The sequence below is a fragment of the Leucoraja erinacea genome, chromosome 26 (genome assembly GCF_028641065.1).
Source record: "Leucoraja erinacea ecotype New England chromosome 26, Leri_hhj_1, whole genome shotgun sequence".
NCBI classification, from domain to species: Eukaryota; Metazoa; Chordata; class Chondrichthyes; order Rajiformes; family Rajidae; genus Leucoraja; species Leucoraja erinaceus.
The window spans coordinates 13013539-13027120 of NC_073402.1; the positions used below are offsets into that span (position 1 = coordinate 13013539).

The 13582-nt window shown below is 41.5% G+C and overlaps 1 protein-coding gene across 1 annotated transcript in view; it reads left to right on the top strand.

Annotated features, from left to right (window-relative positions):
• csmd2 (CUB and Sushi multiple domains 2) overlaps window positions 1–13582 on the top strand; it is a 577487-nt gene that overhangs the window by 197116 nt on the left and 366789 nt on the right. Inside the window, 2 exon segments of the mRNA XM_055656152.1 lie at window positions 2816–3031; window positions 5939–6127. Coding sequence (XP_055512127.1) covers window positions 2816–3031; window positions 5939–6127 — 405 coding nt within the window.

A 13582-nucleotide genomic window follows, 5' to 3' on the forward strand; every position in this document is an offset into this window, starting at 1 on the left:
GCCAAGGTCCCTGCATGAAATATAGACTCGAGAGTCTGCAGATGCCAGAATCTGGAGCAAAAAACAAACTGCTGGAAGAACTCAGTGGGTCGAGCAGCATCTGTGGGGCAGTGAGGAAATGTTGATATGTGGATTGAGGCAGCGTCTCAACCGGAAATGTTGTTGATTCATTTCCTCTCAACTTGGGGCAGTGTGGTGGTGCAGTGGCAGAGTTGCTGCCTTGCAGCACTTACAGTGCCAGAGACACGGGTTCGATCCCGCTGTTTGTGGCGTAGGTACATTCCAAAGACGTACAGGTTTGTAGGTTAATTGGCTTGGTAGGTTAATTGGCTTGGTAATAAATCTAAAATTGATCCCAGTGTGTGTAGGATTGTGTTAAAATGCAGGGATCGCTGGTCAGTGAGGCCTCGTTGGGCCGAAAGGCCTGTTTCTGTACTGTTTCTCTAAACTAAACTAAATTGCTTGACCTATTGAGTTCCTCCAGCAGTTTGTTTCTTGATCCTAATCAGATGTTATTCTGTGTTCTTGAAAGGAAAGTATCTGCAGTTTATGTTATAACAAACACCTTAAGTCTACAACCATATCCATTACCGTTTTCTGAGCCATGTTTGATGAAAAAAACAATATGCATTGATTAATTTGTTTATTTTACTAAACCATTTATCATTTGTATAATATAGATTTTCAATCATGATTTCAATGCCAATGTGAGCCCACAAAAAAAAAACTGATGGAACAATACCTCATATTCCACTTAGATAGCTCACAAGCCAATGGTATGAACATTGAATTCTCCAATTTTAAGTAACAACCTCCTTCCTACTTTCTTTATCTTGAGCCCCATTCCCCATCCTTATATCTCTACCTGTGGCTTTAAATTTCACTCCCCCTCTGATCAGACACCAATTGGTCTATTTTTCATCTCGAGCCTTTAACCAGCCATCTACCAATCCCTCCCCCCACCTCGCCATCTTCTGTATCCATCCATTACTTGCTAGGTTTTGTCCTGCCCCCACACCTCTTTTCCAGCTTCCTCTCCCCCTGATACAATTAGTCTGAAGAAGGGTCCCATCCAAAAACATTGCTTCTCCATTCCCTCAAAAGAAGCTGGCTGACGCACTGAGTTAGTCCAGCACTTTGTGTTTTGGGCCGAAGAAGATACCAGGAAAGAGATGGCTCTGTTCTGTGGCATGATATGGGCAGGGTCATCACTGCTATTGACCATTACCTTGGTTTTGATTCCTGAGCTTTGCTGTTAATATTGAATGACTATTTTCATGAGGAGGCTGTCTGACACCAATGATGACAGCCTAAGGAAATGCTTGGTTAAAATTCTATCAATTGTTGGAATGCCTTGCATTGGTATTAATTATAGTGGATAGTCCTGCATTGTGTATAATAATAGTGTTCAACCATCAGTAAACTGCATTACAAGCATCATTATAACTATGTATGTGCCTACTGAATAGATGCATGTGTTTAATATTTCTCAAGCACATCATTAACTTCTAATGTATCTTTGAAAGTTAAATAACAATACTCATTATTCTGGATTCTCATCTATCATTGGCATTATCTCTTACCAATTGACAATTATAATTGGACAAACTTTGAATTAATCGTTACCCTTCAGTGTGAAAAAAAATCATTGTACATTGGTGAGGTGTGCTTGATTTCTGCTACACTAATAACAAAAGGCCAAATAAATTACTGCACTCAAAATATAATAAATACACCCACTGTATGAGAGAGAGTAATTGATGTGATTTTCTCTTGAATTTCAGTGTCTATGATCCCTTGTATCTGATGTTGCCGCTTGTAAATCAATTTGCCTTTGATGGTCTGCAACAAATCCCATAGTAAATTTGAGTAAACCAAAGTATTATCAATCCTACTTGTAATCAACAAAATTCAATTCCTCTTTTAGCACAATCAATGCATCAAAATGCAGGGCAATTCAAATTTTTAAATGACAAGATTTGTCACATGGCTTCTGATTTCATATCATTCTAATTTTCATTCTAATTCTAATTTTAGTTTAGAGATCCAGCGAGGAAACAGGCCCTTCAGCCCACTGAGTCTGTGCCGACCAGTGATCCCCGCGCACTTGCACTGCCCTACACACACTTGGGACAATTTACAATTATAGCAAGCCAATTAACCTACAAATCTATACGCCGTTGGAGCGTGGGAGGAAACTGGAGATCCTGGACAAAACCCTCGCAGGTCACGAGGAGAATGCACAAACTCTGTACAGACAACACCTGTAGTCAGGATCGAACCTGGGCCCCTGGTGCTGTAATGCAGCAACTCTATTGCTGTGCCACCATGCTGCCATCATATTTTTGTAGGTTCAAATGGATCTTGTGGGAAGTTAGATTCAATCTTGATATTTGACTAGTTTAGTTTAGAGATACAGCATGGAAACAGGCCCTTCGGCCCATTGAATCGTGCCGACCATCAATCACCCGCACACTAGTTCCAGGTTATCCCACTTTGGCATCCGACACACTCGGGGATATTTACAGAAACCAATTGCCCTACAAACCTGTATATCTTTGGAATTTAAGAGGAAGTGCTCAGAGCACCCAGAGAAATCTCATGTGGTCACAGGGAGAACGCACAAACTTCTGCACAGAGAAGACCTGAGGTCAGGATTGAACCCTGGCCTCTGGTGCTGTGAAGCAGTGGCTCTACCAGTTGTACCACCACCTGAACTATTCTGACAGTGTTTGCTACTGCATATTTTGTTCATTATTTCATATAGATTAGAATACCTAACACATCCCTTATTACTTGTGAATTATGATTCCAGGAATCCAGTTCACGTTCCACACCTTTCACTTGGAGAGTGCACATGATTATCTGCTGATCACTGAGAATGGAAGCTTTGCCCAACCTTTGAAGAGACTCTCAGGATCTAACCTACCAGGACCGATCAGTGCCGGACTCTTCGGGAACTATACAGCACAGATCCGATTTATTTCGGACTTCTCCATGTCCTACGAAGGGTTCAACATCACCTTTGCAGGTACGATGCATTTCTCTTTGTTGATGTTCACTTTGTTCATACGTGGATGTTTGTGAGATTATCAGATGTTTGGCTGGTGCGCACATATATCTATTGAACCCGAACACAAATTGGACCTCAAATTCTCATACCAGGAACACTGTTTGTTTTGTATGTGCAACTTGCATGCAGAAGTAATCTTAGTCATTCCTTGACATGATAGCAACTCTTTCTAGTGTCAATTCTGCCCCTCGGAAAATTGTACAGAACATTTCATGGCATGATTCACTTCAGTGTGACTGAAATGTTGCTAGTGCCATTTGCACATGTGATGACATTATCAACTTCCATGGCCTCAATCCCATAATGATAGAAAATGGAAGCATGAAATGCAACCTATAATCTTGGCTTGTAACCCCTGGCAAAGCATGTGAATTGATGGGTTACTATGGAACGCAACAGTGGTGCAGCGGTAGAGTTGCTGCCTTACGATGCCAGTGACCTGGATTTGATCCTGACTATGGGTGCTGTCTGTACAGAGTCTGTACGTTCACCCCATTTTCTCTTGGTGCTCCGGTTTCCTCCCACACCCCAAGCACATACAGGTTTGTAGTTTAATTGTCCGGTATGTGGAATAGTGCTAGTGTATGGGAGATCACTGGTCAGTGTGTGTTTGGTGGGCCGAAGGGCCTGCTTCCAAGCTGCATCTGTAAAGTCTGAAGTAAAATCTAAAGTGTGAAGTCCTCTTTGATTGATCAGAATGCTAATTGTGACCTCTATGTAGAGCATGGGATAAGCGCTGATTTCAAAACATCTGCTCCACATTGATGAACAAATTTCCACGCACTATTGTAATTCCAAGTGAACAGAATTTGGACATTGGCGCGCTTTCCCGAATCCTTCAGGAACATTTTAATCACTGCAGTCAAATCTGTGCCCATACACTGTTCAAAGCTCTCCTCTTCAAAAACTGTTTGAGGACCCCAGATCAGAAAAACATCCACCGGCTCTAGAATCTGGCCCTACTCCCAGTTACACATCTCTGAACATTTAGAAAAATCATTCTCAAGAGTGGGGTTAATAATCTTAACCAAGACATGTGGCACTGTTTTGTTGACACCTTCCCAAAAAGTTCAACTACTGACTCATTTCACGCTATAATCTTTGAGGCATAATGGTTGCCAGATGCTGTATACAAATTCTTAATACAAATAAAATCTTCCTGGATATAATTACAAAATGAAAAGGTAATGTGAGAATTTGCCGTTTATCGATATAGAAACATTGATTTTTTTGGCCCTGGTCTTTTTTTCCTGCAATAACTTAGAAAATTAAAAAAAAACTCCTATCCACATGTGACTTTCCATCATTGTACCCAGTTCTAGTTCATAAATGTTTGCCATTTGCAATGGAATCATTAAAAAAAACACAAAAAATAGGCCTCTGTCGCACTGAGTCCACGCTAACCATTACTTAGCTATTTACACTGATCCAACATGAATCCTATTTTTTGCTCCCCACATTCTGATCAATTCTTCCCCAGACTTTACAGCAGATAATTAACTTATTCCCTCGTTGTGTAATGAGACCCATACGCAGAAGTAACAACTCACAGTCTTTATTGTAACACAAGCGGAGGAAACATTACATACCATTGTCTCTGTAGTCAACATTAAGTCTGACTGTGAGATGGTGAAGTGTTGTTATCAATAGTCTGGGGTAGGGATGATGATCCGGACTGGACTACATATGGAATGTGCAGCAGGCATAATATATAGGTATGTTACAAAACCTACCTGAATCGTGGCTGAGCATCTGCCCCACCCCTTGTGTGTGATTTTGGCGCTGTTTGGAGGGGGCGGGTTTAAAACGCGATTTTTACTAGGCTGTTCCAATCGCAGATGTTCAGCCTAGTAAATCATTAACGGAGAATCGCTGCAAGACCCGGTCGCAAAAGCTATTATTAGTTTTATAGGCCTCGAATAACAGATATAATAGTTTTAAAAGCTAACGTTCACTCTGCAACCTCTCGCAGCCCCAGGGTTTTATAAAGCAAACTATTAAAGGTATGTGCCTTATTTTTACATTAAATGGGGCATATATATAACCCTGAATATCAAGTTATCTATAGCGAGTAACTCATTTTGGGCTTTTTATATCCCGCAGTATTTTTCTCGGCATTTGAGGGCACTAATCCAGCGCGCTGTCAACGTTCTAAACCAGCGCGTTCACAGAAACCCACTAGAACGCCGATTTAAATGGGCATTTATTTACAGCAATTGAACACTAAATTCCTTCCATTTGGCCTATAAATTAATGTAAATTAGATATAAAAATCATGTTATATTGTGAATTATTTGTGAATAATCTTTGGACACTTAGGCTATTTAAAAATGTTAATCTTTCCTTAAGAAATGGGCTCTTGACTATCCAAGATCACAGCTTTTTTGTAATGTCCATTGAAAATCAATAGGGAACAAGATGCTAATTTCCGAGTATGAAAATGGCCATAACTTTTTTAATACTTGAGATATGAAAGTGAATTTGGTGTCAAATTAAACTTATTGTTATGCTTTATCTGATGGGATAAATTGCAGACTTGATTTTTAAAATCTCAAAATTTTGTAACATTTCTATAATATATGTGGTGATGGATATAGTAAAGGCAGACTAATATGGTTAATCCACACTCATGTCTTTGGATGTGCGAAGAAACTGGAGGATCCATTGGAAACCCATAAGGTCACAGGGAGATATTGTAAACCATCCATACAGCTCCCAAAGTCAGGATCAAACTTAGAAACCTGAGTCAGTTGTTCTACTGGCTTTGCCAATGTACTACTTTGCATTGTGTTCTTTTCTCACTCTCTTTCATGTGTTTTAGGTCAACAACCTTTAAAAACAGATACAATTTTATATTTTATCTAGAACATGATTTGGAGCCGTGCGATGATCCTGGTATCCCACCATTCAGCAGCAGAAGTGGCATTCGATTTGGTGTCGGAGATACTCTTACCTTCTCATGTTTCCCGGGATATAGATTGGAAGGCGTATTCCGGATTACCTGCCTTGGAGGTAGACGGCGTGTGTGGAGTTCGCCTCTTCCAAGGTGTGTTGGTAGGTGGTCGTGTGCTTTCATTTCACTTGGGTTGATATTTCTACGCAGATTAGGAGTTGTGCATTGACATGAACCAATGCATGTTTGTCGAGTTAAATTTTAGAGAAAGGGTATTGTAAGCTGCTATAGGTGGATGTAATATCTACTGAAAGTAGTTATAATAGCAAGAGGCTCCAATTTCCATAATTGATTATCTATATATCTGTGCCCATGACACAGAATGTGACATAAATGGCATGTCATGGGCACAGTTGCCTTGTGTATAAGGTACTAGATCAGCAGCTGGAACTGTGGGAACCTTACTCCAGAGACATGCATTTAAATCCTCCAGGATGGCTGGGAAATTTAAATACAAGTATTAAATGAATCTAGAATTTAACATAAATTGTTTCAGTAAAAATAACCAAGAAACATGTTGTGCAAACTCATCTGGTTTATGAATATCTTTCAAGGAAGGAAATATACGCCCGCACCTGGACTGACAAATTTGACTCTACCTAGACCCATGTGATTGACCATGACCTGTCTGCCCAATTCAGGGCCAATTAGTGATGGATAAAAATTGCTGATATTAACACCAACATCAACATTTTGTGAACAACATTTTTTTTAAATTGCTTTTTGATGCCAAAATACGACTTAACCAAGCCCAGGGTCTAATAAGTATTCATCTGCTTCTGGCTCAAGTCAGGATTGCAATGTGCTAGGATTAGAGGGAACTATAGTGTGGGAAGAGCAAAAATAAATTGGCGTTTTCTATATTTTTCTCTGTTCCAGTTCAAAACTATTCAGTGTATCATTCATTTGAAGTGTTAACAATAACAGAATAACAGTTTTGATGGAAGCTGTGAGGCAATAACATTCCTCACTGTGATGGAAGGCAATAAAGTTCAATCTTTCTCCTCTTGTTCTCCCGTGGTCGGGGCAGTCAAAACCATCCACAGTTGGGGCGATCAAAGCCTCCGCAGCCGAAGCCCCTGTCGAGATGATTAAAAATCCCACGTCTGGTCGGTTGAAATTCTCGCATGGAGCTCCCGAGTCGGCCTCTTCTTAGCAGAGATCACGGGCTTCAAGATGGAGCTACGATCCCCGACAAAGGGATCGCAAGCGCCGCAAAGTTAAAGTCGCCAACTCCACATTGTTAGGCCGCAACGCGGATATGATACGGAAAAAAAATTGCATCTCCGATCGAGGTCCAGAGATTGAAAAAATGTGTCCCCCAACCCCCCCCCCCCCCCCCCCCCCCCCCCCCCCCCCCCCCCCCCCCCCACATAAAACAAAGGAACACTAAAACACACACATACTACACATACATTTTTAACATACATTTAAAATAACAAAAAGAAGAAAGGGCAGACAGACTGTTGGCGTGGCAGAATTTGTGAGAGTTATTGAAGACATGCCAAATATCCTCAGTCTCCTGAGGAAGTAGAGGCTTTGTTATGCTGCCTTGGCATGTGGTTGGTCCATGGCAGATTGAAGCCAAACAATTTGAAGCTCTCAACCATTTCCAGTTTAGAACTATTGGTGGCTATTGGGGCTTGTGCTCCATCATGCCTCCTGAAGTTAATTACTAGTTCCTTCATCTTGCTGATATGGAGCGTGAGATTGTTGTCCTGACACTATGTTACTAAGTACTCAATCTCCTTCCTGTACTCTGTCTCATTGCTGTTTGTGATCCGGCCCACCACAACGGTGTCATCTGCAAACTTGTGGATGGGGTTAGAGCCAGAATTGGCTGCACCGTCATGAGTGTATAGGGAATCTGGTAGGGGACTGGGAATTAAGTACGTTAAGCAATATGGTGTGTCCAGGCAGGGAATAAAGGAAACAATAATGAGGTGAATGCTGAGGATCACTGTCAAATTAATAAATTGATTTTTGTTAACCGAATGAATCATGAGTAGGTTACTGAACCTTGAAGGGTTCATATGGGAAGAAATCCACAATGAGATTTGCTTAAAGGATGAGGACAGGTAGGAACTTCATGTGATATGCACACAATATTTAGACAAAATTTATCATTTTTATCATAAAATATATTAAAATTTATTATTTAACAGGAGATGTGGTATGGTTAAAAATGAGCCCTCAGCTTGATTAATGTTATTGGTGAAAACACAAACATAAATGAACATTCTGCTTCTTTTCAGTGACAATAGGAAAGCAGTAATTGAATATATCTACCCTTTATCAATAATTCATAATTCCAAAACAACATGCATTATAAAAGCATATAATCCCACATCTGCTTAATCATTACTGCATTGCAGGAGAGGAATGCTATTGAATATTGTTTAAAATCAATTAGTTAGTCATGGAGTGAAAGTGTGGAAACAGGCTCTTCAGCCTAGCTTGCCCACACTGACCAACATGTCCCAGGGATACTAATCCCACCTGCCCGCGTTTGGTCCATATCCCTCCAAACCTGTCCTATCCATGTACCTGTCAAACTGTTTCTTAACTGTTGGGATAGTCCCAGCCTCAACTACCTCCTCCTGCAACTTGTTCCGTAATCCCACTACCCTTTGTGTGAAAAATGTACCCCTAAGATTCCTATTAAATCTTTTCCCCTTCACTTAAACCTTTGTCCTCTGGTCCTCGATTCACCTACTCAGGGCAAGAGACTCTGTGCATCTACCTGATCTATTCCTCTCATGATTTTATACACCTCAATACGATCCCCCCGCATCGTCCTGCGTTCCAAGGAATAGAGTCCCAGTCTACTAAACCTATCCCTATAGCTCAGACCCCTCTAGCCCTGGCAACATCCTTGTAAATCTTCTCTGCACCCTTTCAACCTTGACAACACCTTTCCCATAACATGGCGCCCAGAACTGAACATAATACTCTAAATACGGCCGCAACGTCTTTTCTGACTGCAACATAACCTCCCAATTTCTATACTCAATATGTTGACTGATGAAGGCCAAAATGCCAAATGCCTTTTTGACCACCCTTTCCACCTGCAACTCCACCTTCAACAATGCAACTGAACTCCTAGATCCCTCTGCTCTACAACATTCCCCTGAGCCCGAGCATACACTGTGTAGGTCCTGCCCATGTTAGACTTCCCAAAATGCAACAACTCTCATTTCTCTGCCCACAGCCCATTCCTCAGCCCACCTGGCCAATCGATCAAGATCCTGCTGCAATTTTTCACAACCATCTGCACTATCTGCAAAAACCACCCACTTTTGTATCATCTGTAAACTTGCTAATCCTGCCGTGTATGTTCTCATTAAAATCATTAATGTAGAAGACAAGCAGTAATGGACCCAGCACCAAACCCTGAGGCACACCACTAGTCCCAGGCCTCCAGTCTGAGAAGCTACCTTCCACCATCACCCTCTGCTTCCTTCCATGAAGCCAATTTGTTATCCATTCAGCTATCTCTCCTTGGATCCATGCGACCTAACCTTCCAGAGCAGCAGACCATGCGGAACCTTGTTGAATGCTTTGCTGAAGTCCATATACACGACATCTACAGCTCTGCCCTCATCGACCTTTTTGGTCACGTCTTCAAAAAACTCAATCAGATTTGTGAGACACAGCCTCCCCCATACAAATCCATACTGACTATCCCTAATCAGCCCTTGTCCGTCTAAATGCCTGGATATCCTATCCCTCAGAATACCCTCTAGTAACTTTCCAACTACAGATGTTATGCTAACTGATCTATAGTTCCCAGCATTTTCCCTGCAGCCCTTATAGAATAGAGGCCGACATTTGCCACCCTCCAGTCTTCCACCGCCTCTCCTGTATTTAAAGATGACTCGTAAATTTCAGCCAGGACTCCCGCAATTTCCTCTCTGGTTTTCCCATGATGTTCTCGTAAATATCTGATCAAGCCCTGGAAATTTGTCTACCTTCATACACAATAGTACCTTCAGCCCCTGTTTGACTGTAATACTGACTGCTCTCAAGCCACTTCCATTGCCTTCCCCAAGTTCTTCTGTCCAGTCTTTCTCCTGACTAAATACAGAGGAGAAATACTCATTGAGGACCTTGCCCATCTCCTGTGGCTCCGCACAGAGTTGACTGATTCCTGAGGGGTCCAACTCTTTCTCCAGTTACCCTTTTCCCCCTTGTATTTATAAAATATCTTGGGATTGCCCTTAATGCCATCTGCCAGAACTATCACCTGGCCCCTTTTTGCCCTTCTAATTTTCATTTTTACTTTGTTCCTTAGTTCCCGAAACTCCTCCAGGGATACACTTGCCTATACCTGTCCCATGTGTCCTTGTTCTTGACCAATACCTCCTTTTATCTCTTTAGCCAAGCTTCCTTACGTTTGCCTGCCTTGCCCTTCACTCTAATAGGGACGTGTATTTCCTGAGCTTTTGTCAGCCCACTTTTAAAAACATCCCACTTTGCTGATATTCCTTTCCCCTCTAATAACCTGCTCCAGTCAACTTGAGCGAGATTGTCTCTCATACGCTCAAAATTTGCCTTACTCCAATTCAGCATTTTAACATGTGGGCCCTCTCTGTCCCTATCCATAAATATCTTAAATCTAATCAAACAGTGATCACTGGTCCCAAAAGGTATTACATTGGACTGGTTGTCATCATCTTAATTTTATCAGAGTGAAGTGACAAAAAAAAAAAAACTGCTGGAGTAACTCAGCAGGTCAGGCAGCATCTCCGGAGAACATGTATGAGTAACGTTTCAGGTTGGGACCCATCTTCAGATTGTGTAGTAGCGGTGTGGGTGGGGGATGGGGAGGAGGAGAGGAACATTGAAAGAGAGGTAGAGCAGGACAAAACCTTGCAAGTGATAGGTGGCAAACTATCACTGGTGTAACTCAGCGGATCAGGCAGCATCACTGGAGGACATGGATGGTTGACATTTCAGGTGGCGGCCCTTCTTCAGATGGATTGTGGTGGGTGTGGGGGAAGAAAGCTGGAAGAGAGGAGGGGCAGGACAACCTGGCAGGTTGATACAGGCAAGGGGGAGTTTTGATATGCAGATGTTGGACAAAGGCCAGAGATGAAAAGACTGAAGATGTGAGAGGAAAGGATTGAATAGTTGTGAACTGTGAAGCTAATGCAAGGCATGTTGATGGGAGGGGAGGTTGAGGGGAGAAAGGGTGCAAGTCCTGGTGGGGCATAGGAAGGAGAGGGGGAGCGGGAAAGGAGGGCGAAAGAAGGGGGAGGGTGGGGTTAGGAGTTCATTTATTTTAAATTGGATAATTTAATGTTCAAACCATTGGGTTATACGCTACCTAGGCAGAATATGAGGTCCCATGCCTCCAGTTTGCTTTGTGGCCTAATTCTGGCAATGGAGGAGACCCGGGACATAAATGTTCATACGGGAATGGGAAGGGGAGTTAAAATGCTTAGCAACCAAGAGATCCAGTAGGCCTTAGCGGATTGAAGCGCTAATGTTCAGCGGCAGAGTCGCCAAACCTACACTTGGCCTCACTGACATGAAGGAGGCCACATCAGGAATGCACCTGTTTCAATAGATGAGAATAGAGGAGGTGCATGTGAACATCTATTTCACCTAGAAGGAATGATTGAATGATTGAATGAACCAAGGAGGTGTGGAGGGTGTGGTCTCTGCGGAAGGCAGAAAGGGCTGGCGATATAAAGATGTGACTAGTAGTGGCATTATGTTGGAGATGGTGGATTTCCAGGTCAGGTTTATGTGCATTTGCGAGGAACCTGTAGTCGGTGGGATTCTGGTGTGTCTGATGTGCATTATGTTCCTGATAGCATTGGGTCAGGGTTTGGGAGTTGCAGTCGGAGCACTCTTGATGAAGAATTGCAATGTACGCAGCAAGTGGTTAAGACTATTGACATGGCGCACAGATGATGCATAACACAGACATTGGTCTAGATTCTATTAAATGTGACAGTCTGACTATAGTATCCTCACGTGTACAGCAGTTTAGCTTGACTGAAGTGTGGCGAAGCAGACGATAAGCACCCTGGTGTTGGCCGCAGGTCTGAGAGCAATCATCAATGATCAGCTATTTGGACAGACGTCTGTCACTTATCTGAACGGGACCTAATGAGTGATAAATGGCACTCCTGCCCTCACTACTCTCAATGACTGGAGTACACATGGAGTCCAATGGCAGAGCCCAGACTCTCTGTGATTCCCAAGTATTACAATAGAGAATCACTTCTCAGATGCTACACCAGCTGCACTTGGCATTGGCTCCTAGTGATCTCCATGAGAATTCTACTTCTGAAAATTAGGAAACAATGGGGAAGTCATGCTATATTTAATTATTTCGTTTTGATTATGTTTTTGATCACGTATGCTTTTAAGTCGTTCAATTAACTTTAAATTTTCATGTTGTTTTATTTTTCATCTATTTATGTCAGTTTTGATATTATTTATGTGTCTCTGAATATCAGAGAATATTGAAAGCTGTTGAAAGCCACAACAGCATTATTAGCTGGCAAAGACTCTCAGGGCTATTCTAAGGTGAGACCTCTACCTCCAAAGAAGTAACCCCATTTGCATATTTCCACCAACTTGATGGTGCATGGGTTCGATGAGGTGGCCCTCCATGTTTTGTTTCAGCAGGCCTGCATGGACCATGGTCACTAATTCAGGGGTGCAAACTAGATCCTAGAAGATTCAGATCAAAATGTTATTTCAAATTCACTAAATGCCAACCTAATGTGCCTTTCCTCACTTTGGCGAAGGTTGTTGGGGCTTTCAACATAACACGAACCACAGGAGACCTGCCTCAGTATCCTGTGTGAATTGACTCTCTCTTGACTCTTGACTCTTGAATTCTGTGCAGGAAGTCTTTAAGCTACCATTGATATACCCTACAAAGAGACTAGATCTATTTGGTCTGATAGCAATCAAGAAGTTGTATTTGTTTTTTAATTCCGAAAAGCCCATTCTATTTACTAAACTTGGAGGAAGAATTGGATTCTTGACTAAAAATCAAAATTATATTTCTCTGGATGTAGATCTGAATGTAACATTTTGTTGAATATCTCAATAAATTCAGAGGAAAAACCTAACCAAGCAGAAATCATTTTCACATCTTCATCTTGTTTTTTGGAGAAAAAACAAATATGACAATGCCATTTAATTAAACAACCTCCAAATGGTGAAAGTAACTGTAATGGAAGCTTATACATGTGTGATGGGAATAAACTTAACACCATTACATATTCTCGTCTTCTTAGTTGTCAGTTTTAAAGTTGGCATATACAATAACTTTTCAAAGAAAAAAAGACAATATTAATTTATGTTAGTCTTTGAGCTCAGAGACCCAAGGAAGCATTTCCAAAGTAATTTGTGTAATCATATATATAAATAAATTGGCTAAAATGCAATTGTTTTACTTATAGCACAGATGCTAAGATTTGCTAAAATGTATTAGGATCCAAAATGATCAGACATGGATTACCTCTCCTTTAATTTAACATGCCCTGTCTAAAATATTGTAGATATCTGGCTTAAGTACACAGTATTTA